We start from the raw sequence: 25,453 nt of genomic DNA, 5'->3' as shown, positions 1-25,453 counted from the left end.
TGGAGGACCGAAGACCAATGCAGAAGTCTTTTTAATTGTCTTTGGTAATGGGATGGGGCTGATGTAATCACGTACTGTGCTGGTGGGATGGATTGGCTGTTGACATCAGAATCTCGATCCGAATCGGAGTTTGCGATGGAAAGGGTTGCATGCTGTGCTAATTCTTCTTGTGCGTGTTTGTCCTCGAAGATGTTGGGCGTGTGTTCTGACAACTTGGGCGCTATCTCCATTCTTCACGCTCTTTGATCTCTAACAGTCATTTTGAATCGAAACGACCAGCAAGCGCCACAGTTTTCTTCTCTGTGATCTGGAGAGAGACAGAGATTGCACACCAAATGTTGAACGGTGTATGGAAATTTGGGCGTGACACCAAGGGCAAAAGCAAAATGGAGTCCATTCCTTCAGCCTAACATCTTTCCACTACAACGTGCTGAATTAGGCCCAAAAAGGGTGAGGTTGCCCCTGAGGGCGTATAATCGACAACAACTATTACAATCGGATCGACGATAAGGATGGAAAACGAGATCGAAGCTATACTGACGTTTTTAGAAAAGAAGAAAAAGTTCAGATAATAGCAAACCGATATCTACCGGAGCCACAGGAAACACGTCTGAACCCAATGGCAGAAAGAAAACAATATAATAAAGGACTCGATGCCCATGTGCAGTATCACCGAGAGGAGGAGTCACTCGATCCCGTGACTCGAAACCCTTCTTCGAAGAAAAACAACTTGCAACACTCTGAGTCCAACACTAGATGGCGGACTTATGCAAAGCAAGTCTATCTACAGCTACACATGTCATCGAACATTCATTTTCCCCTCAACCCTCAGTAGCAAACAGTAGTCTGTTGAGAACTTAAAGTATGGACAAGGGAGAAGGCTTGTGATTACACTGTGGCCAAGAGTGCAAAATGTCAATTCAGCTATCTAAAGGCATTCTGATAAATCAACATTCATGTTTCCAGTACAATGAAAGAGAACCTCTATTAATCTTGAGGGCTCTAGAAAGCAAAACACAGGTGCAGTCAATTGCTACCAGAGAACAGAGAGCTCTGCTTTATACACAAGGACATTACCACCAGCCGGTCACTTGCTGATATGGCTCAGAAAGGTCCTGCCAGACCAGCATGTGTCTAACTGTTCTCTCTACAACCTCATTTTGTATCTTCCAGCACCAGGGGATCATAAAATGAAAATGACGGATAATTATTCAGCATGTTAGACAAAACGACTTAGACATTCCAGAGACATGACATTTGTGTACCCCTCTTAACCAACTGCATGCTTGCGAGGTCCAACCTGCAAAAGTGAATGAAGAGCACGGTCGCCTTCGAAGAGCAATCCTGGAATCCTCTGTGAATCCATTTATTTTCTGAAATGTGCTCCAAACATAGGAGTATTAATACAAGAGTACATTTTTGACGTTTTCTTTTGTAATTGGCCCCACAAGATGGAGAAATACATGAAATACTGCTGTTACTAGTTTGGTGGGGGATGACTTCCACATCTCTCCTCAATGGAGTTACACTGTTAGCCCCGAGACCCCAATAACAGTGGTGTGCTATACCAAATATTGTGAATAAAAAGGAAGTCATAAAGTCAGCAAACATAAACAACAAGTGATAAAGCCACCTTTGGAAGATGAGGGTTATACCCAGATTGGTGTTTTTAATGATCTAGTGCTTCAAACTTGTTTTATAGTGCTCACAATTTTGGCAGTTATGGAAAATTAAACACAGGTTTATGAATTGATTTATCCAGGCTTATTATATTTGGAGTGGCATACCATCTGCTCTCACCAGATGGAGATGATGACAGCACTAGAGATGACTGTCAAAAAACTAGACAAGGTGGAAAGGTTGACTACAGTAATTGAGTTATACGTGGAAAAATGGCAAATAGGTTGGCTGTAATGGAGACTATGATAGCCAAGGTAGAAGTTCAAGTGTAAGATGCAGAGGGGTATGCCTCTGAAGTAAAGAATGTGGTGCAACATCTCTTGGCTTTCCGTCAAGTTTCTATCAAAGCCTTAGGTGCAGCACAACAGTATATTTGAGGTGCTCAAAAAAGGAGAATACATGGTTAAGGCTTCTGGGCTTCCACTTCAGTGGATAACAACAAAAGATGTATCTGTGGTGGTGCAGGCCTTGTTTTCTGAATCTTGACACGTACAAAGCAGACAGGTACTGCATTGGTCAGGTGAGCGTATAGGCTCCCCTCCGACTATTAACTCAGAGTAGTTTAAGTGAAGTCCAACTTGCAATATAATGGAATACATATCTTGTTGTTCCTAGACGTAAGTATGGAGACTCAAGCCAGAAGAAGACAGTTGCTTTATGTCTGCACACATGTGGCACCAACCCTCTAGCCCACTATGACTGATGATGACAGTTTTTTTCAAGACTGGCGGCATCTTGTTTCTGTGAAATGTATTTCTCACTGTGAACATAGAAATGGAGATTTCCTTGTTTTGTGTCTCTGTTTAATTTGGGTAATGTTGATTGATAAACGGCTCATTGCTTGATACGGTTATTTTTTAGTACCTCAGTGCGACACCCTATGTGCAACAGGTGTGCCCAGATGTGGGTACATGGGGGACCATAACAGGTGATACAGAGTATAATCTGTCTGGTCGCCATCTGGTTCTGGACGGCTTTACCTTTCTTGGAACCGCAGTTTCCACTGAAGAGTGTGACCAGTAGTATGCAGGAAGCTAGCAGACCTAGCAGGCACAAGAACTTCAGGACTGTACTTGTGCACCTTCCATAAAGGATGGGACCATCTCTTGCAATACTGAGAATTCTCTGAGGAGAAGAGGAGGCATGGAAAAGGGTATTTTCCAGAACCGACCACAAAGACAGGAGGTACTGGGACAGCTCGAGGTGAGATTTTCACCTGTTGATAGAAAATTTAGGTCAAACAATAACAAGACTGATGACTTCAGATGATCTGTCACTATCGTTGGCGCCTGGCTTTGATCAGTAAGTTACACAGGTAAGGAAAGATGTGAATGCCCGACCTTCTGAGATGGCCCACGCTCATCGCCTTCAACTTGATGAAGTCTTGAGACGCCAATGTGAAACCAAACTAAACCGTGGCAAACTGGTAATGCGGAGAACCCACCACAAAATACAAGAATTTAGAATGGGACCACAGGACCATTATGTGAAAATATCGGTCTTACAGTCTGAGAGACACCATCAAGTTTTCACTTCCAATGCCAATAAGACCTGAGCTAGGGTCAGAATCTTGAATTTCTTTCTTCTGAGGCAAAAATGCAAGTCCTTAGGATCGGATGTAGGATTAAATGCAGTCTGCCTTCCTTTTTGGGAAGAAGGAAATAACAAGAGTACGATCCTTGCCCAATCTCATGCTCTCAAAGCCCATTTCAGGAGAAGTGCTGCCACCTCTTGCTGCAAAATGGAAAGGTGATCTGCTGGAAGGGACGAGGATGAGGGAGGGATGGGGTGGTGGTAGGGGTAAAGCCTTATGGAAAGGTACAGTTTAACCTCTTCTGTAATATCAAGTACCCACTAGTTCAAGTAATAGTTTTCCAGGCTCATAGAAAGGGAGACACCCGCCTCAGCCTGTAAGCTTATCTCCTAGATCTGTTCTGAGACAAGGGCCTGGAGCACGGGGAGGTGGTGCAGAGTCCAGCATAGGTGGGGATCATGGCAACGACACCAGTGGTTTCCATCACGGGGTCGGCCACAATCGCTGACAGTTGTGGAGTGATGTATTTCTATGCTAGGGTAATGGATACATGTACAGTGCAATCGCAGTGGGTTGGGTGTCTAATGGCGCTGGCATCGGAGTCAGAAGTATAATTATATGTAGGCCATACAGCAGTGCAGGCCCTGTGGGTGAGACAGATGGTGCCGTGGAGAACAAGGTCTTGATAAATGCTGCCAGGTCTGAATCCGGCATCAGGAATTCAGCATAAAAGGGAGCCAGCGCCAGGAAGTCCGAGAACACTGGGGTTGGCACAGGTGAAGATGCAGGGCATGGGTCAGATGAGGAAATGGCAAAGGGCCATTCAAAGGAGAATATGTTGGGTCTACAATAATCAGCTCTGGTTCGTAGGATGAAGAGCCTTTTGGAGATGGAGGGTCCTGGGGTGACTTACCCTCAGCATGCTTCTTGTGCTTCTATCTTTTAACTGATGAGTGTGAGGAAAATGATCTGGAGCACGGACTCAAATGACAGCTGCGCTCCGCCTATCATCGTGGGCCTGTGCCATGAACAACTTGGCCTCCTGCTCTTTAACTGCCAAGGAATACATGCTAAGGCTTGATTTGCAGAACCAAGAGGTATGATCGGAACTCAGGCAACAAAGGCTGATGAAGTGGATTGAGTGGGGGTCACTAAAGGACATCTGTCCCTCACAATCCATACAGGGCTTGAAGCCAAAATGCTTCGAAAGAGACATTGTACAGTACTACAATAAAAGACAAAATTCCTTTTGTGAGGAGCTCACAATTTTATCGAGAGAGCAAGCTCTGGATCCATGTAGAAGGCACAGAAAAAAGGGAGCTGACTTTGTTAAGCCGAAAAGGGTGCTATATTACTTCGAAACCGTCATCCGATGTCACTTATGCCGTCGATACAAAGCCAGAGCTCCCTACCACCACCTTGAGAGCTTTAAAGTATACTGATTCAGTCTCATGCCTGGAATTCTTCTACAGATGAGGAACATGCAGGCAGAAATATATAACAGAACACTCAGGCTACACCAGACTGTAGAGGCCCAAATAGGCCAAAACCAGTCTTGAGTTGCTTGTGTTTGCATTCTGAGGGAGCCTAGCCTGGCAGTTCGGGCTGCACTGTTCCTGTTTGAACAGGATCAAGTCTTGATTGCAGATGACCGGTTACTGTTTGAGGTGGGCAAAAGGAGGATGGACTTGCGGCCCAGAGTGATTACCAATGGCTGAGATTAATTCAAGAACTCCACCCTTTAGTTTTTTGTGTACTTCACTGTGACACCCTACGTGCGACTGTCATGCCCCGACGTGGATCTAGTACTTACTTTGCAGTAGGAATCAACAGCTAACCAAAGAGGCCTAAAAACCCTTTGTGTTGTTTGTGCAGCATCAAGACTGCTTTGAATATGGCTGCTTCCTGTCTGAGGTGGCATAGTGGTTTGGAATGCAGGCCAGAGTAATTAACAGTGCCTAAGATTAATTAATGCAATCCATCAATCACTCTCTTTGTACATTGATACTGTTTCATAGCCACGCTATAACACAACAGAGGGTTAGAGGTAGCCGAACACTAAGTTTGAGTTGTCACCTGTAATGCAGGTTCTCCTGGCGATGATTTTGTTGGTATCTTCAAGCTATCTCTCCTCTGCACATATCTACTTTTTTGCCCCTTACTTTGTTGCACGTCTCCATATTTCTTTCATGTACAGATAGTTGAAATTGCACAAACAAAAAACAGGTATGAAGTAGGTCTTGAACAAGCAGCCTGCTGAGTTCTTTTTTTTGATGTTTTGTGGTATTGTATCAATGTTGTGTTCTCATAGTGGGCCTGTTTTCCAAGGCCCGTCCTTTCAATAAATACATTTCAACCTAAAACCCAGGTCTCTTGATTTCAGTCAGCTCTGCATCTGATTCATGAACCATGCCACAACTGGCATTTGGACAAGTCACGCTTGAATGATCTATGACTGCATCGTTTCAGTTTGTGAGGTAGCCTGCTCATAGTGTGTTTCAGAATAGCACAAAACTGCCTTTTATGAGCTGAGGATTGAGGGCATTTAAAATTGGACATCATGTGAATGAGAAGGCTGTGCACAGAACGGGGGATGGCAGCAAAGGCTTTCTCACATTGACACAGCAATTTCTGAGAGATAATTCAGATTTCAGAACCATTCGTATTGATGGAACCCTATACAGAGAAAAATGACACATTTCAGATATGCCATTGAATACAAACAATAATCCGATACTTGCCCAGAAAATTGATTTTGCAGCTAGTCTGACACAGATTTGCAAGCTTTGGATTTTTCAGCCATCTAGTGTTGCATCCACAAAAGTACCAAATGTGAGCAAAAACTTTGTGGGAGTCAACAGAGGAAGTGAACATATTTATGTGCACCCTGGGAATTAGATGCTAACTTCAGTTACTGTTTGGCAGGATGAAGGCAGTAAAAAAGGCTCTTTAACTCAATGCAGTACACTTGGATTATATAGTCACTCTTTTAAGTGTTTCCTTTCTTTATATCAACAAATTGAAATCTATCTTCCAGCCCAACCTCAATTTTTCAGTGTTAGGGTACGCTAATTTGTAAAATGTGACTTGGTAAAATGCTGCAGTGCCCCCTGTGCCTACCTGCACTAGTGAAAACAGATAAATTAAATTAAATATAATTATTAACACAATCTTTCAATACTCACTGAGAGTATTAATCAGCTGATTGCTTTCTTGCTGCCGGCCGGTTCCGTTGGAAGCAGGAGCACGGTTGCCGTGCTGACCTCGGTAGGGTGGACGCTGAGAAGGTGAGGTATGGGTATCCTCTTCTCCAGCACTGCTTGAGTTCTCATCATCACTCGCTGGTGGGGACCCTGAGGCTGAAGAGCCACTGCTACTCATCTGTTCGATGATGTCCACCTCTGCCCTCAGCTCTGAAATGGAAGGACATATTCATGGTTAAAACAGTGTTTTCATATAAATGGGAGGTACGATAATGAAAAAGATAAACTGCTCTCATTGTTAAATGCAATCATTTGATACCATATGGGTTTGAAACTGCAACCATTTGATGTAGTGGCTGGGCAGTGCAGTCTGCAGAAACAGACAGTAGCACAACAAGCTATTCCCATCTTGACACAATACTGCAGGCAGCAGCAGACTCCTAACAACTGCAACATGATATATAATGGCAAAATATAACACAGCACAGTGCAAAAAAGGCATTAACATAGGCTCTATGTTCACTGCGTTTACTGAAAACATGGAGCATAAATACAGTTCACTTCAACCAACCCAAGCAAAACAGAAGAACAAGTTACTTACCTTCGGTAACGAGGTATCTGGTAGAGACTCTATCTAGCTGCAGATTCCTTACCTTAGAATTCCCTGGCGTCAGCTTAGAATCCGGAGTTTTTTCTGAGCAGTACCCTGCGCGCGCGCTGTCGGGTGGCGTAGTTCGGATCCGCGTGCGTCGACCAGCTCCGCGTGTGTCGTCAGCGTCGTTGGAGCCGTCTATGACGTCACGGTTGTCTATATAGACGCCGTCTCGGCGCACGTATGTCAGTTCTTTTCCACAACTTCCCACGCCAGAAGCGCAGAGCCATGGAAGAACCAACCATTATGTATTTTACCTCTTTGACTGTTTGAAGCAAAAATTATTTCATGCCTTTAAGAAAGGCAAAAATGCCAAGATCAAAAATATACATATGTACACATAAATACATATATACATATATATATATCTACATAAGAAAAATATCGGCAGAGCGGGGAGGCTTGGGCAGGTGTAAGGAATCTGCAGCTAGAGTCTCTACCAGATACCTCGTTACCGAAGGTAAGTAACTTGTTCATCTGATAGATGATGAAGTGGAGAAGTGTGGCTCAATGGTTAGAGCGGCAGACCCTGAAGCAGAGATCTGGCTCAAGACCAGGGTTCAAGTCCCGCTTCGGCAGGTCTTGGGCTCAATTCCCCTTGACCAGATAATTCTCGCCTCGGTGCCTAATCTAATTCATGGGTCCCACTCTGCAACTCTGGGCAATAGCTTGCTTAATCTCCACAACGGCCCCAACAGCGCTTGGATGCCTGGCTTCACCCTGGGGGTGCTCAGGAGTGGGCGCCTCACAGGGAAAAGCCAGGAGGGGTTCCATAGCGGTACGAGTACAGCGCCTTGAGACCCTAACGGGTGAGTAGTGTGCTATACAAATGCTAATTTACATTTACATTTACATTTACATAGAGACTTCTAGCTGCAGCTTCCTTACCTTAGGATAGATACCCAAGCTATAACCCATGGCGGTGGGTCTGAAGGAGATTTTTACACCAGAAAGTCCTGCAAAACAGACTGGGCAAAATGCCCGTCTCTTCTCACCTGACTATCCAGGCAGCAGTGTTTTGCAAACGTGTGCAAATAAGCCCACGTTGCAGCCTGACAGATGTCCACCACTGGTACGCCACGTGCTAACGCAGTGGTAGCAGCTTTCCCCCTAGTAGAATGAGCTCTCAAGCCCTCGGGAGGCTGCTTCTTTGCCAAAGCGTAGCAGATCTTTATACAGAGAACGACCCAGCGCAAAATGGATCGTTTCTGCACTGCCCGACCCTTCTTTGCACCAACGTACCCCACAAAGAGTTGGTCGTCTACCCGGAACTCTTTAGTGCGGTCAAAGTAGAACGATAATGCTCTTTTTGGGTCCAGCCGATGGAGACGCTCCTCTTCCTTAGAGGGATGCGGTGGTGCAAAGAAGGTGGGCAGGGTGATATTTTGACCCAGATGGAAACGGGTCACCACCTTGGGGAGGAAAGAGGCACGAGTTCTTAATACTACCTTGTCAGGATATATCGTGAGGTACGGTGGCTTTGAAGATAAAGCCTGCAGCTCACTCACTCTCCTGGCAGATGTAATTGCTACCAAAAAGGCAGTCTTAATAGTAAGCAGCCAGAGAGGATTGTTATGCAAGGGCTCGAAGGGAGCACACATAAGGAAGGTAAGAACCAAATTAAGATCCCACTGGGGCATAATGAAAGGCACAGGCGGGTATAGATGCACAAGCCCTTTCAAAAACCTCTGTACTATAGGTGATTTAAACAGAGATGGTTGATTGGGCAACTGAAGAAAAGCCGACAAGGCTGCAAGATAGCCCTTGAGAGTCCCCAAGGAGGAACCCTGCTGGGCGAGAGACCATATAAACAAAAGGATGTAGACAGAGAAGAAGAAAGAGGATCAATAGACCTCTCTGCACAATATGAAACAAAGTTTTTCCAACGGCAGGCGTAGATCGACTTAGTAGAGGGACGCCTGGCTGCCAGAATGACGTCACAGACCTCGGGAGGGAGGTCATAAACCATCAACTGTCGCCGCTCAATCTCCACGCATGAAGGCGCAGAGTTGACAGGTTCGGGTGGAGAACCTTTCCCTGCTGCTGCGACAGAAGATCCTCCCGAAGAGGCAGCCTGATTGGAGGACCGATGCTCATTTTGAGAAGCTCTGGATACCAAACTCTCCGTGCCCAATCCGGAGCCACTAGGATTACTTGGGCCCGGTCGTTCTTGATTTTCTTGAGAACTCTGGGCAGAAGTGGTATAAGCGGAAAGGCGTACAGGAGGCTTGAACTCCACTCGCGACAAAAAGCGTTGCCTAGCAATAGCCCCCTTGGAAACTCCAACGCGCAAAACTGCTGACATTGCGCGTTCTCTGCGGAGGCGAACAGATCTAACCAAGGCTCTCCCCACTGCTGAAAGAGTACTTGCGCCACCTCTGGATGGAGACACCATTCGTGATCCTCTAAGCATTTTCGGCTGAGTTTGTCTGCCCTGGCGTTCAGAGAACCTGCCAGGTGTTGAACCACCAGGGTCATGCCCTGCTGTTCCAGCCACGTCCAGAGACGTAAAGCCTCTTGAAAAAGGGTCCACGACCCTACACCGCCCTGCTTGTTGCAGTACCACATTGCGGTAGTGTTGTCCGTGGACACCTGCACCACCTTCCCTTTCACAACAGGAAGAAATGCTTTTAATGCTAGCCGGATCACCCGAAGCTCCAGCAAGTTGATGTGGAGCCCGGATTCTGCCGGAGACCAGTGACCTCTGATCTCCACCTCCCCCAGATGGCTGCCCCATCCCAGAAGTGATGCATCTGTCACTACCATTAGATCTGGTTGGGGAAGGGAGAGGGGTCTGCCTTTGACCCACTCGCAGTTCACTAACCACCACTGCAGATCTTTTGCAGTCCCCTCCGAGTTCTGAACCACGTCAGTAAGATTTCCCTGATGCTGTGCCCATTGGAACTTCAGGTCCCACTGCAGAGCCCTCATGCGCCATCTGGCATGCTTGACCAACAGGATGCAGGAAGCCATGAATCCCAGCAGCATCAGAGTCTGTCTCACCGAGATCCAGGATAGAGGCCGAAACATCGGTAACATAACCTGAATATCCTGGACCCGCTGTTCGGGAGGATAAGCCCGATACTGCACTGTGTCCAGAACAGCTCCGATGAAAGTGAGCTTCTGAGAGGGAGTCAGGTGTGACTTCTGCACATTTATAGTGAACCCCAGCGAATGCAAGAGGCCCGCCGTCGTCTGGAGATGGGTGCCAAGAGCCTGGGGTGTAGGAGCCTTCAACAGCCAATCGTCTAGGTAGGGGAAGACTGAAATCCTTGACCTGCACAAATGAGCTGCCACCACCGCCATCACCTTTGTGAACACCTGAGGGGCACTGGTGAGGCCGAAAGGAAGCACGGTAAACTGAAAGTTCTCGTGGCCCACCTTGAACCGCAGGTAACACCTGTGGGCTGGCAGGATAGGAATATGGAAATACGCATCCTGCAAATCCAACGCTACCATCCAGTCTCCTGGTCTAGGGCAGACAAAACCTGAGCAAGAGTGAGCATCTTGAATTTCTCCTTCTTGAGGAAGAGATTGACGTCCCTTAAATCCAAGATAGGGCGTAGGCCTTTGTTCTTTTTGGGAATCAGAAAGTAGCTGGAATAACAACCACTGCCTACTACTGATATCGGGACTCTTTCTATGGCTCCCTTGGCCAAGAGAGCTGTAACTTCCTCGCGGAGCAAAGCTAGATGGTCCTCCATCAGCCATTCCTTTGTCGGAGGGATAGAAGGAGGGAAAGACTGGAAGGGAAGGTAGTAGCCCTTCCGTATGATCTGCAGGACCCACTTGTCAGTGGTGATGGAAAGCCAGTGAGGGAGATGAAAACGAATCCTCCCTCCAACTGGACGGACATGATCCTGCAGAACCATACTAGGATGGTTTGGGCGCAGCGGAGGGGGGCTGTGTGGCGGCCGACCTCTGGCCAGACCCTCTGGGTCTGATGGTACCACGACCACGTCCTCTTCCGGGATGCTGTGAAGCCTGAGGACGGTGGCTGAACTGTGGCTGGCGTGGTACCACACCCCTTCCGAAGCCTCGAAAGGGGCGAAAGACAGACTGCTGTTGCGCTGGCGCTGAAAGGCCCAAGGATCTGGCCGTGGCTCGAGAAACCTTGAACCTCTCAAGCGCGGAGTCTGCCTTTTCGCCAAAAAGGCGAGAGCCATCAAAGGGCATGTCCATCAAGCTGGACTGGACATCCCCTGAAAAACCAGTTGAACGTAGCCAGGCGTGGCGACGTAGGGCCACTGACGATGAAACCGCTCTGCCCAGCGAGTCGGTGGTGTCCAAACCACACCGGATCGTAAACTTGGCTGCATCTCTCCCATCCTTGACAGCCTGGGTGAGAGTGTCCCGTACGCCCTCCGGGACCTGCGGCAGAACCTGTGCAACCGTATCCCATAAAGTATGGGAATAACGGCCCAATAGGCAAGTGGTGTTTACGGACCTCAATGCCAGGCTGGTGGAAGAAAACATCTTCTTCCCAAGTTGATCCAGCCTCTTGGATTCCCTATCCAGGGGAGCGGAAGGGAAGGCACCACGGGAAGTAGACGCTTGGACAGCCAAGCTCTCAGGAGTGGGGTGTTGTGTCAGGAAACTAGGGTCGCTGGGAGCGGGCCTATGGCGGCAGGAGCCCCTGTGCTGGGTTTGGACCACGTTCCCAGAAGGACGTCTGTAAGAGCCTCATTGAAGGGCAACAACGGCTCCGATGTTGACACTCCCGGCTGAAGCACTTCTGTCAGGATATTCGTCCTGTCTGGCACCGTAGGCAAATCTAGGTCCAAGACCTCTGCTGCCCTACGCACCACCATAGTGAAAGAAGCACCCTCCTCCGTAGCCACATTAGGAGGAGAGAGCATACCAGTATCTGGAGAAATGTCCAGTCCACTGGTCTCCCCTAGATCCTCATACCAGTCCTGTTGCAATCCAGATTCTAAAGGGTCCTCAGACCCCTCCCACTCCTCTCCTGCGTCTGGCTGATCTAAATAATGCTCAGACAATGATCTGGGCCAAATTGGCTCCATCGGAGTCGATGTCGTACAACGTCGCTCCGGCTCCGGATCATCCGGAATAAGGATGGGGCTGCCACCGGTATCGGATCTTGGGGTCCCAAACGGCGCCGAGGCCGAAGCCGCCGGCGTCGAATCCGAAGGGGCCCCTGCTGACTCTGCAGGGCCCGAAGACCCAGCGAGGGTGCAGCCCGCTCAAAAACGAGACGCATGGCCTCGTAAAACTCTTTTATTTGAGCGGAGGTCGATCCGGTCCCCGGAAAGGGGGGAAGACGCAGAGTCGACCCTGGCGACCGCTCCGCAGAACCGCGCTCGGAACGTCTACGTTCTCTAGACGCCTCGTCGGCCGACGGGCGTGGCGAAGATGAAGTCCACTTGGACTTCTTCTTCTTGTGCCTCTTACCTTCGGATGACCTTGAATGCGAGGAAGAGGACTTGGGGCTCCGGGAGCGGTGCCACAACCTCCTCCTACTGCGGGACCCTGACCTCCACGGAGTCGCGCTGACCGAAGATGAGTGTCGGGCCGCAAGAAGCTTAAGGGATCTCTCCCTTAAGGCCTTCGGCGCCATGGCCCGACAGTCGGAAGCACGAGGTGGGATCGTGGTCCTTCTCCAGGCACCAAAGACTAACACGGTGCGGATCCGTCACCAACATGGTGCGATGACACGCACCACATGGCTTGAATCTTTCTCGAAAACATGACTTCAAACAGTCAAAAAAGCGTCAACAAACCGTCGAAGCAGGGTAGCTCTTTCCAAAACTGCGCTTAACCGGCGCGGAAGGAAAAGAACTGACGTACGCGCGCCGAGACAGCGTCTATTTAGACAACCGTGATGTCATAGACGGCTCCAACGATGCTGGCGACGCACACGGAGCTGGCCGACGCACGCGGATCCGAACGACGCCGCCCGATGGCGCGCGCGCAGGGTACTGCTCAGAAAAAACTCCGGATTCGAAGCTGACGCCAGGGAATTCTAAGGTAAGGAAGCTGCAGCTAGAAGTCTCTATCAGATGTAGATTTTAAATATACAATTTTACAGTGCCGCTGCATGATTTCCATTGGAAAAGCGTTTCTAACATCACCATGGAGGCAGCAGCGGCTCCTCTGCTATGGGGTAGGAGCGCTGTCCCCCGCCAACAACAGCAGCTGCAAATTGAAAAATAAAATGATAATAAACAGTGTTTATTATCGTTTTTATTTTTCATGGGGCGGGGCCATGGGGGATGATGAACACGGAGAGGGAGTGGTGTGCACTCCCCTCAGTGCGCATGTGTGTTTGGCTGGCCGTCTCAGGACAGCCAAACACAAATGCGCACTGAGCTCTCTCCAACCTGACAATGTGGAGCACAAAGCAGGGTGCTCAGGCCAATCCTAATGCAGCTCTCATGCTGCTAGCAGCATGAAAGCAGCGTTAGGATTGGCCGCAGGGTAGGCTGGGAGCTTGTGCCTTCGGTGGAGCCTAAAGACTGGCATGCGGCGATGCAGCGCGATTCAGGTAAGTTTATTTTTGTTTTCCTTTTTTAGGTGTTATGATGTTGTCTTTGTGTTTTGTGCCCCCGCACACTGCTTTGCCCCAAGAGGAGCCCCCCCTGCATGGAGGGCTGACAGAATGAATAGAGCCATAGAAACTGGAGTACAATCTTATCCAAAAAGACATTACAAAAATCTCCAACTTCACTACACTGCTACACTCTTGTCGTTTGGTGACAAGGTCATGATGGAACAGTGAATGGACAAATCCAGGAAGGACAGCAGGATCGTGTAGTCAGTTGCTATTCTGCTACCCGCCCACATAAATAAATAATGGTGCAGCGTATCCGATCTCATGGAGCGTCATCTTTTGAAATGTGCTAACAGGTAAATTGACCTGAGCATGTACCTTTGCATGTGAATGCGCTGCTCAAATTGGAAGCACTAAATATCTGTAGACTTTAAAAGACAAAGGGGGTCATTCTGACCTCGGCGGTAAAAGCCGCTTACCGCCGGTCAGAAGGCCGCCACAATACCGCCGCGGTCAGCCGCCACGGACATTCTGACCCACAACTGCAAAACCTCCAAAAATCCCCCCTCCACTGCAGTCCGCCACATCAGCGGCCAGCGGTAAACTGGAGAAGACCAAACCTCCACCGCCACGCCAACAGAAATACGCCCATCCCATTATGACCCGCAAATCCATGCGGCGGTCATTCAACTGCGGTATTCCATTGGCGGTACACACCGCCGCGGTCAAAATACACACACCTTTACAAACCCCTACCACATTGGACAATTTGAAAGGCACACACCTGAAACACATACACACACCACTCCCACACATCCAATACCATATAAAACACACACCCACATCACCCACAAACCCCTACCAACAAAAACCAGAGACGAAGGAGAGAGAGACACATCAGAGAATAGATAGCCAGACACACAGAGGCACACCACAACATCACACACACCACATAGAAGCACAAAGCACCACACACCAACACACACATCATCACATACACCACCCCACACCTCATACACACCACCCCATGGCACCACAAAGGCACCCACGCTTTTCGGACCAAGAACTCCGGGTCATGCTGGAGGAAATCATAAGAGTGGAACCCCAGCTCTTCGGCTCACAGGTTCAGCACACCACCATAGCAAGGAAGGCGGACCTCTGGCAGCGGATCGTGGACAGGGTCAACGCGGTGGGACAGCATCCCAGAAATAGGGACGACATCCGCAAACGATGGAACGACCTACGGGGGAAGGTGCGATCGATGGTCTCGCGACACAACATCGCAGTGCAGAAGACTGGCGGGGGACCCCCACCCACTCCACCCGAATTCACAGCATGGGAGCAAGAGGTACTAAACATCCTGCATCCTGATGGCCTCGCTGGAGTACATGGAGGAATGGACTCTGGTAAGTACAAGGCCAACCACTTCACCTCCCCCCCCAGCATGCTAACCCCCACCCTCACCCCAACCCCCCAGCACACATCCTCCCTGAGAATGTCTCTCCAGCACAACCCACCCAACACCAACCCCTGCATGCCATCCCCAAACTATGGACACCCATCACCTAAGCATGACCACTGCACATACCCATCCCCCCCCCCACAAAACACCCTCACAACACCTCCCCCAAGGGAATGCCAGCACTGGGGGACAAGGGCACCCCTAAAACGCAAGCTAATGCACACACAGAAACAATAACCATACCCTCTTACCCCATGCAGGACCCGAACGACAACACACCGGTCAGGAGGGACCAGAAATGTCCATCCCACCCCCGGAACAGGCCCCTAGTGATGACAGCAGCTCTGTCGACCTGGACCCTGATGACCAGCCCGGACCATCGGGGACCTCTGGGCAGTCGGTTCCCCTCACCCAGACACAGGCCACTGCAGACCCAACCCCCTCTGGGAACAACAGCACAGCTCCCACCCAGCGGGCCCATGCCTCTGTCTCTAGGACAGGTCAAGCAGCGGTGTGTCTACCACTACAGGGCCCCCAGGGTAACCCACCAACCCAACAACAACAGGGACCTGGGGGCAGTGGGAGTGGGCACACCGTCCAGGGGACAGAGGCCCAGGGAAACAGGGCAACTCGGAGGGCTCCTGTGCGACAGGGGGGGGAGGAGAGGCCCAGGGAACCCACTCTCCAAGAGGCCCTCACCACCATCATGGCAGCCTACCACCACTCACAAGAGACGATGGCGACGGTACTGGCCAGGTTCCAGGCGATCCAGGCACAGCAGGAGCAACGCTACATGGGGTTCAGCGACCAACTCAGCAACATCTCAACCGCTATGGGGAGCATAGTCCAGGCCCTGGACCGTATAGAGGACACGTTTCGGGACCATGTGGCATCACACAGGGCCCCTGTCACTAGCCAGGAACAGCCTACCACCTCCGCCGGCGCTAGTGGACAGGAGGCCCCACCACAACGACAGCCCACCAGAACCCCACCTCCTGCTGAACAACAACCACCCCGCAAAAGGAGCCTGAGATCAAAAAAACCGACAGAGTAGGATGTCAAGACCCCCGCCAGCATCACATACCCCCTGAAGTCCTCCCACTGTTCAACATTGCCACCCTGTCAAACCTTGAACTGCCCCTGCTCCATCCTGCCACAGGCATATGGACAATGCACCTGTCAGACTGAGAACTGGACTCTGCCATGGACATTACTCCACCCCCACCCATCACTGTTTCACTATCATGTACCAATATCTATGCACTAATAATAAATCACACATTGCACTGAAATCAATCAGGACTCAGCCTGTCTTATTTACAAATGTATGACACATTACATATCAATTACGTATTTTTAACATTGTGAATTACACATACCGAGGTAACTTAGCATTAGTCCATGGGCCAACCAAGCCGAGGTCACGCAGTGGCTCATACAGCACAGAAAAGGGAAGGGCAAATCAAACATCATGTTTATAGTTCTGGGGGGAAATCGACAAAGTTGAAATGCAGGAGGATTTCAGGAAATGTAAAATGGCATGGGTGATTATTACCTGTGTGCTACTGAAAATACTGTTCTATTACTCTGTCCCTGTTGTCTGTGTCGTCCTCTGAGTCTTCCTCCTCTTCACTCTCCGCAGGCTCCACAGCTGCTTCAACACCACCATCTGCACCATCCTCCTGCAGGAAAGGAACCTGACGTCGCAAGGCCAGATTGTGAAGCATACAGCAGGCCACGATGATATGGCACACCTTCTTTGGTGAGTACATCAGGGATCCCCCTGTCATATGCAGGCACCTAAACCTTCAGGAGGCCAAAGGTCCTTTCGATGATCCTCCTAGTTCGCCCATGGGCCTCATTGTACCGTTCCTCTGCCCTGGTCCGGGGATTCCTCACTGGGGTCAGTAGCCAAGGCAGGTTGGGGTAACCAGAGTCACCAATTAGCCACACACGTTGTCTCTGTAGCTGCTCCATCACATAGGGGATGCTGCTATTTCGCATAACATACGCGTCGTGCACTGACCCTGGGAACTTGGCATTTACATGGGAGATGTACTGGTCAGCCAAACAGACCACCTGGACATTCATCGAATGATAACTTTTTCTGTTTCTGTACACTTGCTCATCGTCTTTTGGGGGTACCAAAGCCACATGGGTCCCATCAATGGCACCAATGATGTTGGGGATATGTCCAAGGGCATAGAAATCACCCTTCACTGTAGGCAAGTCACCCTCCTCTGGGAAAATGATGTAGCTCCGCATGAGTTTCATCAGGGCAGACAACACTCTGCTCAAAATCTTTGAAAACATAGGCTGAGACATTCCAGATGACATGGCCACTGTTGTCTGGAATGACCCACTTGCCAAAAAATGGAGGACTGACAAAACCTGCACCAGAGGGGGAATCCCTGTGGGTTGGCGGATGGGGGACATCAGGGCTGGCTCCAGCTGGGCACACAGTTCATGGATAGTGGCACGGTCAAGTCTGTATCGAAGTATTATATGGCGTTCTTCCATTGTCGACAGGTCCACCAGCGGTCGGTACACGCGAGGATTCGTCCTTCTCCTCGCAAGTCCCAGCGGACGGTGCCTAGGAAGGACAACATGGAGCAAAGAGTCAGGCAAACCACAGGTACGTACAGACAGTTTGCACAGTTAAAGAATGGCAATGGGTTGAAAGGCGTGTATGTGTGGCAATGCAAGGCCTAGGCCTGTGTGTCGCAGTCAAAATTAAGCCATGTAGGCCCTTGAAATGGCGGCTGCCTGACCTGTGAAGTGGGACAATGGGATGTGAGGTCAATGCGCTGGCGGGGCACACCGTGGCGGTAGGCGGTCGAAGACCGCGGCGCAAAGCCGCATTGGTTAACATTGAACCCTATGGGTTTCAGGAGCCAATGACGATGTGCGCTGGCGGTCGCGGTACGCACCGCCGCGTGCGTGACCGCCATTTCCTAGCTGATTGATCACTCGAGACCTGATCATCCACAGGAGAGGACCTATACTGCAAGTGCTGCTGTGACCTCGGTCTGGAAGTGACAATGGCTGCTGCGACTGGGGAAAGGGCCCCTGCCTTCACGTCTGAAGAGTTGGAGAAGCTCGTGGATGGGGTCCTCCCCCAGTATGCGCTACTCTACGGTCCTCCAGACCAACAAGTGAGTACACCGGGTGCACATGGAATGGGCTATGCCTGTGTGGATTGGGGTGGATGTAAGTTGGTGGGGTGGGGGGCGAATGAGGAGTGCAACGCACGACAGATGAGGGCATGTGCCATATGGCAAAGTTGGTGGGGGGGGGCCAATCACATCTAACATGCAGGTCATTGATGATTTCCTCCTTTCCACCCTGTACATGTCAAATAGGTCAGCGCCCATCAGAAGATCGAGATTTGGCGTGCCATCGCCAAGGAAGTCCGGAACTTGGGGGTCCACAACAGACGGGGCACCCACTGCCGCAAGAGGTGGGAGGACATCCGCCGCGGAACAAGGAAGACCGCAGAAACACTGCTGGGGATGGCCTCCCAACCTAGGAGGGGTGCCAGTCGCACCATGACCCCTCTGATGTCCCGGATCCTGGCGGTGGCCTACCCTGAATTGGATGGGCGCTTTAAGACATCACAGCAGACACAAGGGGGTGAGTATCAGCACATTCCCCTACCTTTCTGCGCAGTGGAGGCGTCTGGGTGGGGGAGGAGGGCTGTGGGTGACATTAGGCCAGGGCGCTTTCTGTAGTGTAGTCCTCTCCCTTAGGCATGGCCCTGTGCCCCCGGCCCCACCTCTGTAGGGTGACAAGTACAGCCATTGATGGTCCAGCATCACCCATGTGCGCGTTTGACGTCTCTTGGCCTGTTGTCCTAGTCAGTAGTACTGAGTAGTGTACCCCGAATGCGCGGCTTAGTGCATGAGGCTCCTGTGTCTGTTCTCTCCGCCAACGGTGTTGACATTGCATGCACTCAACCTGGTCTTCTTTTTTCTCCCCCCACCCTTTCTCTTCATCTTCTTGTGCATGTGTGCATTAGCATCATCAGGCGGAGGAGATTTGGCATCGGAGCACGATGGAGCTGCAGGACACAAGGCCCAGGTGGGCCCAGGAACACACACCGAGGGCACCAGTGATCCGGAGGGCGAGGGGAGCACCACAACGGGGACCGGTGGTGACACCAGCTACTCAGACACGTCCTCGGATGGGAGCTCCCTAGCGGTGGCGGCAACATCCGGGCCCCCCGCCTCTACAGGTACAGCCGCCACCCAGCGCACCAGCACCGCCCTCCCAGCAGCCCCTCAGCCTACGCTCCGTGCCCGCTCGCCCAGGAAGGCACGCGTCTCCTTCGCCCCAGGCACCTCAGCCCCTGCCCCTGTTGCCCCTGCTGCCCTCAGTGCGGAGCTCATTGACCTGGTGAGGACGCTCATTGTTGGGCAGACGACCCTTTTGAATGCCATCCAGGGTGTGCAAAGGGAGGTGCAACAGAGCAATGCGTACCTGGAGGGCATTCATTCGGGTCAGGCTGCCCATCAACGAGCGTTCACTGCTCTGGCCTCAGCACTGACGGCAGCCATTGTCCCTGTTTCCAGCCTCCCTCTTCTTACTGCCTCCAGCCTGTCTCTGTCTCCTGTTCCTCAGCCTATCCCATCCACACCATCAGACCAGCCTGCACACACCTCAACACCCAAGAGCAGCTCATCCAGACACAAGCACCACAGATCCCACAAACACTCACCCAAGCAACACACAGATGCAGACATTCCAGCAGTCACAACCACCTCTGTGTCCCCCTCCTCCTCGTCTCCCTCCTCCCTCCCTGTGACGTCTACACTCACACCTGCATGCACCCCAACATCAGCCAGTGCTTCCATCACCACCTCACCCTCCAGTACAGTCCACACTCGTGCAGTCACCACCCCTACTGCCATTTACACGTCCCCTGTGTCCTCTCCCACTGTGTCTGTCACCCCCTCTTCCAAGACACACAAACGCAGGCAGACACCCACCCAACAGCCATCCACCTCACGTCAGCCTACAGCACCAGCACCTTCACCCAATGACAGCACACCTGACTCTCCTACAACCACATCCTCTTCCTCCACTCCCATCACCACTTCTCCTACCCTTTACCTTGGACCTAAAAAGCTTTTCCTGGCTAATCTTAACCTCTTTCCCTCCGATGAGCTCCCCCCTCCATCTGCAAAGAGTCCCAAGAGCACCGCAGCCACCACCAGCCCAGCTTCGAGTGTCACTGTTGTGCATGGGTTCTGGAGTCCACCCTTTGCCAGCAGTGACACATCGATCAGCAGCAAGGACACGTCCAGCCCCCCCCCCCGGCAAGAGGACCCGCAAAAACAAGGGCCGCCGTGCGAGGACAGACAGGGCTGCCCTCAAGGAGCAATGTGCGGCCACTTCACCAGCCACACCATCTAGGGGAGGCAAGGGCCCGAGAGCCCCATCAAAGGAGCGGAAGGGCAGCAGGAGCGCGGAGAAGGTGGACCCCACATGTCACATCCCAGCTGGGAAGGAGGACACTAAAGAGGCCAGGAGTCCGTCCCCGAAGGGTCCAGAAACGTCACGGTCCGAGGGCGACTGAGCAGGGAGTGCAGCACAGGTCTGGCTCCCTTGACCTGCTGGATGAGCACCGCTGAAGAGGGCCCGCGGTGCAGAAGAGCACCGCTGAAGAGGGCCCGCCGTGCAGAAGAGCACCGCTGAACAGGGCCCGCGGTGCAGAAGAGCACCGCTGAACAGGGCCCGCCGTGGAGAAGAGCACCGCTGAACAGGGCCCCGCCGTGAAGATAGGCACCGCTGAAGAGGGCCCGCCGTGCAGAAGAGCACCGCTGAACAGGGCCCGCGGTGCAGAAGAGCACCGCTGAAGAGGGCCCGCGGTGCAGAAGAGCACCGCTGAAGAGGGCCCGCCGTGGAGAAGAGCACCGCTGAACAGGGCCCCGCCGTGAAGATAGGCACCGCTGAAGAGGGCCCGCCGTGCAGAAGAGCACCGCTGAACAGGGCCCCGCCGTGAAGATAGGCACCGCTGAAGAGGGCCCGCCGTGCGGAAGAGCACCACTGAACAGGGCCGCGGTGCAGAAGAGCACCGCTGAAGAGGGCCGGCCGTGCAGAAGAGCACCGCTGAAGAGGGCCCTGCCGTGCAGTAGAGCACCGCTGAAGAGGGCCCCGCCGTGCAGTAGAGCACCGCTGAACAGGGCCCCGCCGTGCAGTAGAGCACCGCTGAACAGGGCCCCGCCGTGAAGATAGGCACCGCTGAAGAGGGCCCGCCGTGCAGAAGAGCACCGCTGAAGAGGGCCCGCCGTGCAGAAGAGCACCGCTGAAGAGGGCCCGCTGTGCAGAAGAGCACCGCTGAAGAGGGCCCGCCGTGCAGAAGAGCACCGCTGAAGAGGGCCCCGCCGTGCAGAAGAGCACCGCTGAACAGGGCCCCGCCGTGAAGATAGGCACCGCTGAAGAGGGCCCGCCATGCAGAAGAGCACCGCTGAACAGGGCCCCGCCGTGAAGATAGGCACCGCTGAAGAGGGCCCGCCGTGCAGAAGAGCACCGCTGAACAGGGCCCGCGGTGCAGAAGAGCACCGCTGAAGAGGGCCCCGCCGTGCAGTAGAGCACCGCTGAACAGGGCCCCGCCGTGAAGATAGGCACCGCTGAAGAGGGCCCGCGTGCAGAAGAGCACCGCTGAAGAGGGCCAGCCGTGCAGAAGAGCACCGCTGAAGAGGGCCCCGCCGTGCAGAAGAGCACCGCTGAACAGGGCTCGCCGTGCAGAAGAGCACCGCTGAACAGGGCCCGCGGTGCAGAAGAGCACCGCTGAAGAGGGCCCCGCCGTGCAGAAGAGCACCGCTGAACAGGGCCCGCCGTGGAGAAGAGCACCGCTGAACAGGGCCCCGCCGTGAAGATAGGCACCGCTGAAGAGGCCCCGCCGTGCAGAAGAGCACCGCTGAACAGGGCCCTTCTTCTCAAGCACCGCTCCGCTGGGCCCTTCTTCTCAAGCACCGCTCCGCTGGGCACCGCCATCTCAAGCACCGCTCCGCTGGGCCCTTCATCTCAAGCACCGCTCCGCTGGGCACCGCCATCTCAAGCACCGCTCCGCTGGGCACCGCCGTCTCAAGCACCGCTCCGCTGGGCCCTTCATCTCAAGCACCGCTCCGCTGGGCCCTTCTTCTCAAGCACCGCTCCGCTGGGCACCGCCATCTCAAGCACCGCTCCGGTGGGCCCTTCATCTCAAGCACCGCTCCGCTGGGCACCGCCATCTCAAGCACCGCTCCGCTGGGCACCGCCATCTCAAGCACCGCTCCGCTGGGCCCTTCATCTCAAGCACCGCTCCGCTGGGCCCTTCTTCTCAAGCACCGCTCCGCTGGGCACCGCCGTCTCAAGCACTGTTTATGGTTCACTGTGCCCACCATGCCTCCTCCTTGACCAGTGGAGACTGTCATCCACCTGATGGACTGTGGCTTTGCACTCCCCAGGATAGTACAGTGGGCAGCCCACCCACTGTAGAGACATTGAGAGACTGTGGCTTTCCACTCCCCAGGATGGTACAGTGGGCAGCCCACCCACTGTAGAGACATTGAGAGACTGTGGCTTGGCACTCCCCAGGATGGTACAGTGGGCAGCCCACCCACTGTAGAGACATTGAGAGACTGTGGCTTTGCACTCCTCAGGATGGTACAGTGGGTAGCCCACCCACTGTAGAGACATTGAGAGACTGTGGCTTGGCACTCCCCAGGATGGTACAGTGGGCAGCCCACCCACTGTAGAGACATTGAGAGACTGTGGCTTTGCACTCCCCAGGATGGTACAGTGGGCATGGTGGCTCCTCGTGGATCTGGCGTCGTGGACTCATGTGGCTGTGGTGCCCCCCCCTTCCCTTCCCCCTGAGGTGCCTGTAGTTTTTACATCTGATGCCCCTGCAGTGTTCTCTCCAAAGGACTCAGGTCTCCTGTGTGGGCTTTGCCCTTGTTTCTCAAAACTTTGGCCCACGGACATAATGAATTCGTAGGATGTGCAGGACTTGTTACTTCAGTTATACACTGATGTGTATATCATTTGTTTTCTTGTAAATATCTTTCATGGTTGTACGATCATTTTCAGGAGCTTTTTGGTACATAAATATTTATTCCAAATTTGATTATGTCATAGCATTTTTCAGGGGTGTTTGGGTGGTGTCACTGTGACTTGTTGCTCTGCATTGGTGTGTACATAGTTGGGGGTGGGGGGGGTCGCATATGTGTGTGGCCGTAACCTTTCGTCCTCCCCCTCCTGTGTGTCGTAGGTGCAGTACTCACCGTTGTCGTCTGCGCCGGACTTCGTACTCGTGGTAGATGAGAAGGTAGACGAGAGCAGGTAGGATGTTTAATTCGGGTTCCATGCTGTCCTCCTTCCTCCTGGAGTGCGTAGTGGTGTGCGTTTTCCCGTTCGTAGTCTGTTTCCGCCGTGTTTTTATCGGCGGTGCTCCCGCCCCGGAAAAGGTGGCGGATTGGTGAGTTGTGATAGTGTGGGCGGTACATTGTCTGCCGCCTGGCTGTTGGCGGTGACCGCCGCACTGTTTGTTTGTACCACCGTGGCGGTCGGAGTGTTAAAGTGGCTGTCTGTGTTGGCGGTTCCCGCCAGGGTCAGAATTCCATTTTTTTGACCGCCAGCCTGTTGGCGGGTTGGCCGCCGCTTTAACACCGACCGCCAGGGTTAGAATCACCCCCAAAGTGTTCATGCATGCAGCTACCTATGAGGGTGAAACCTGGAAGGAGAGGATATTCGTTTCGGGAGGGAGTCAATGCTGTAGAGGCACATGAATAGTGCTGCTGGAGGGAGATGAATTACCACACAGAAGTGTGCATCGTACATTTAGTCCTCAACTACTGAGAAAGCCACATTGCTGTAGTTGCCCAGTGGAGTGGACAATGTGGTGATGTGTGCAATTACAACATGGCACCATGTGTCATTTTCCTGCTTTGGTGAGGTTGGCAGATGCGAGAAGGCCAAGAGGTGTATAATATGGCTGCAGTCATCACCGAACAACCAAGAGGTAACCTGACAGAACTCAGCTTCTGAACTGAAATGGTGCTTTTGGATCAGTAGTTATACCATTACTGCTAATAATATGGAGGTAAAAGCAGTGGGTAATGTTATCAATTAATTCCCCACCAAAGTGAAGATATGGAAACCAAGGAAGAATTTCAAAATTGAGAAAAGCGAAAATATGCTGGACATTTTACAAATCGATTCTAATATCAGAATCACATAAGTAACACCTGGTGACTGTTTGGATCGACCACCATGTGGTCGCCTTACTGATCTCACCATCAAGAATGTACCTTAAGCATGGTAGTGGTTCTTTACTTCTGGTGAAATGAGCTTGATGGGCTGAGAACTATTCTGACAGCTACAGAAAATGGATGATATACTCTACTTTGCTAGGGACTGCTTGGAAGCCAGAAATTCTGTTCTTTTCTTGTTCTTCACCTTTTCCAGGAAATATGCAGAAAATTCCTGGCCAGATTTTAAGGGGTTCAAAAAGAGTGAAAGAAAATGCTCAGTTTAGGTCAGTTCTGCAGGACCTGTGTGGCTTAAAGGCAGTTAGGCAATCCTTGTGTATGTTACTGCTGCTTTTCCTAGAAACACAATAACCAGATATTACTGTAAGTTCACTGAATCGCCAGGTACCACCTTGTTAGTCTCATTTTCAGTTGGTAACAAGGTCAAATAGTCAAGGCTTATTCCTGGGAGGTGGTATGGAACAGAATGTCTAGATCACATGGCATATGTGTTGCATGCAAAAAATGTAACACTTAAGCAATGTTTTTCTTCTACAAATGAAAATATTTAACTTTCACTATCATTAATAAACCAAAATGCTCAGTTACATATGGCATTAAAGCTTCTGCCTGAATGTATAGCTGGGTTACTCTAATGCAGCCATATCTTATGGGTATACAAATTTGGCAACAAATATAACAATCAGAATAAACTCCAAGTACAGATTCTGTGTGTAAATGTTCTTGTCAGCAAAGTCCGATATGTGATTCATTTGTCTTTGGCCCTTTTTGTGCAGCTATACAGAAACTGTGCATGGGGACCACCTGCTCAGCAGCAGTCATGTAGGTCAGTTTACCAGTCACATAAAGTGACAGGAGTTGCAATATTGTTCCGTAAATGATAGGTGCAGGGTGCAGGCATGCAACTTCTCACATGGACATCAGTGCACCATGGTTCTCACTCAGCGGCACAAGACGTTTCATGCCACAAAAGGAGGTCTATAAAGGTCTGGCTGGAGAGCTGCTGATGGTTCCAGGTCCTAGGCAGGATCCTCTGACCTCCTCAATGTGTATTTGTGAATGCAGAAGTTAAGACAGGTACTCTAGAAGCAAGGCAGTACAAATCTTTGTCACCTTCAACAGCAGAGTGCCTTCCTCTGTGCTTGTGATATAAC

At 51.6% G+C, this 25,453-nt stretch overlaps 1 protein-coding gene across 1 annotated transcript in view; it reads right to left on the bottom strand.

The window, feature by feature from the left end:
* EAF1 (ELL associated factor 1) overlaps positions 1 to 25,453 on the bottom strand; it is an 81,066-nt gene that overhangs the window by 9,517 nt on the left and 46,096 nt on the right. The window contains exon 5 of the mRNA XM_069211937.1: positions 6,400 to 6,627. Coding sequence (XP_069068038.1) covers positions 6,400 to 6,627 — 228 coding nt within the window. The remainder of the gene's footprint in view (positions 1 to 6,399; positions 6,628 to 25,453) is intronic.

Source organism: Pleurodeles waltl, chromosome 10 (assembly GCF_031143425.1).
Source record: "Pleurodeles waltl isolate 20211129_DDA chromosome 10, aPleWal1.hap1.20221129, whole genome shotgun sequence".
Taxonomy (NCBI): domain Eukaryota; kingdom Metazoa; phylum Chordata; class Amphibia; order Caudata; family Salamandridae; genus Pleurodeles; species Pleurodeles waltl.
The sequence above is the reverse complement of the archived record's forward strand: the minus strand, read 5'-3'. Positions and strand labels throughout refer to the sequence as shown.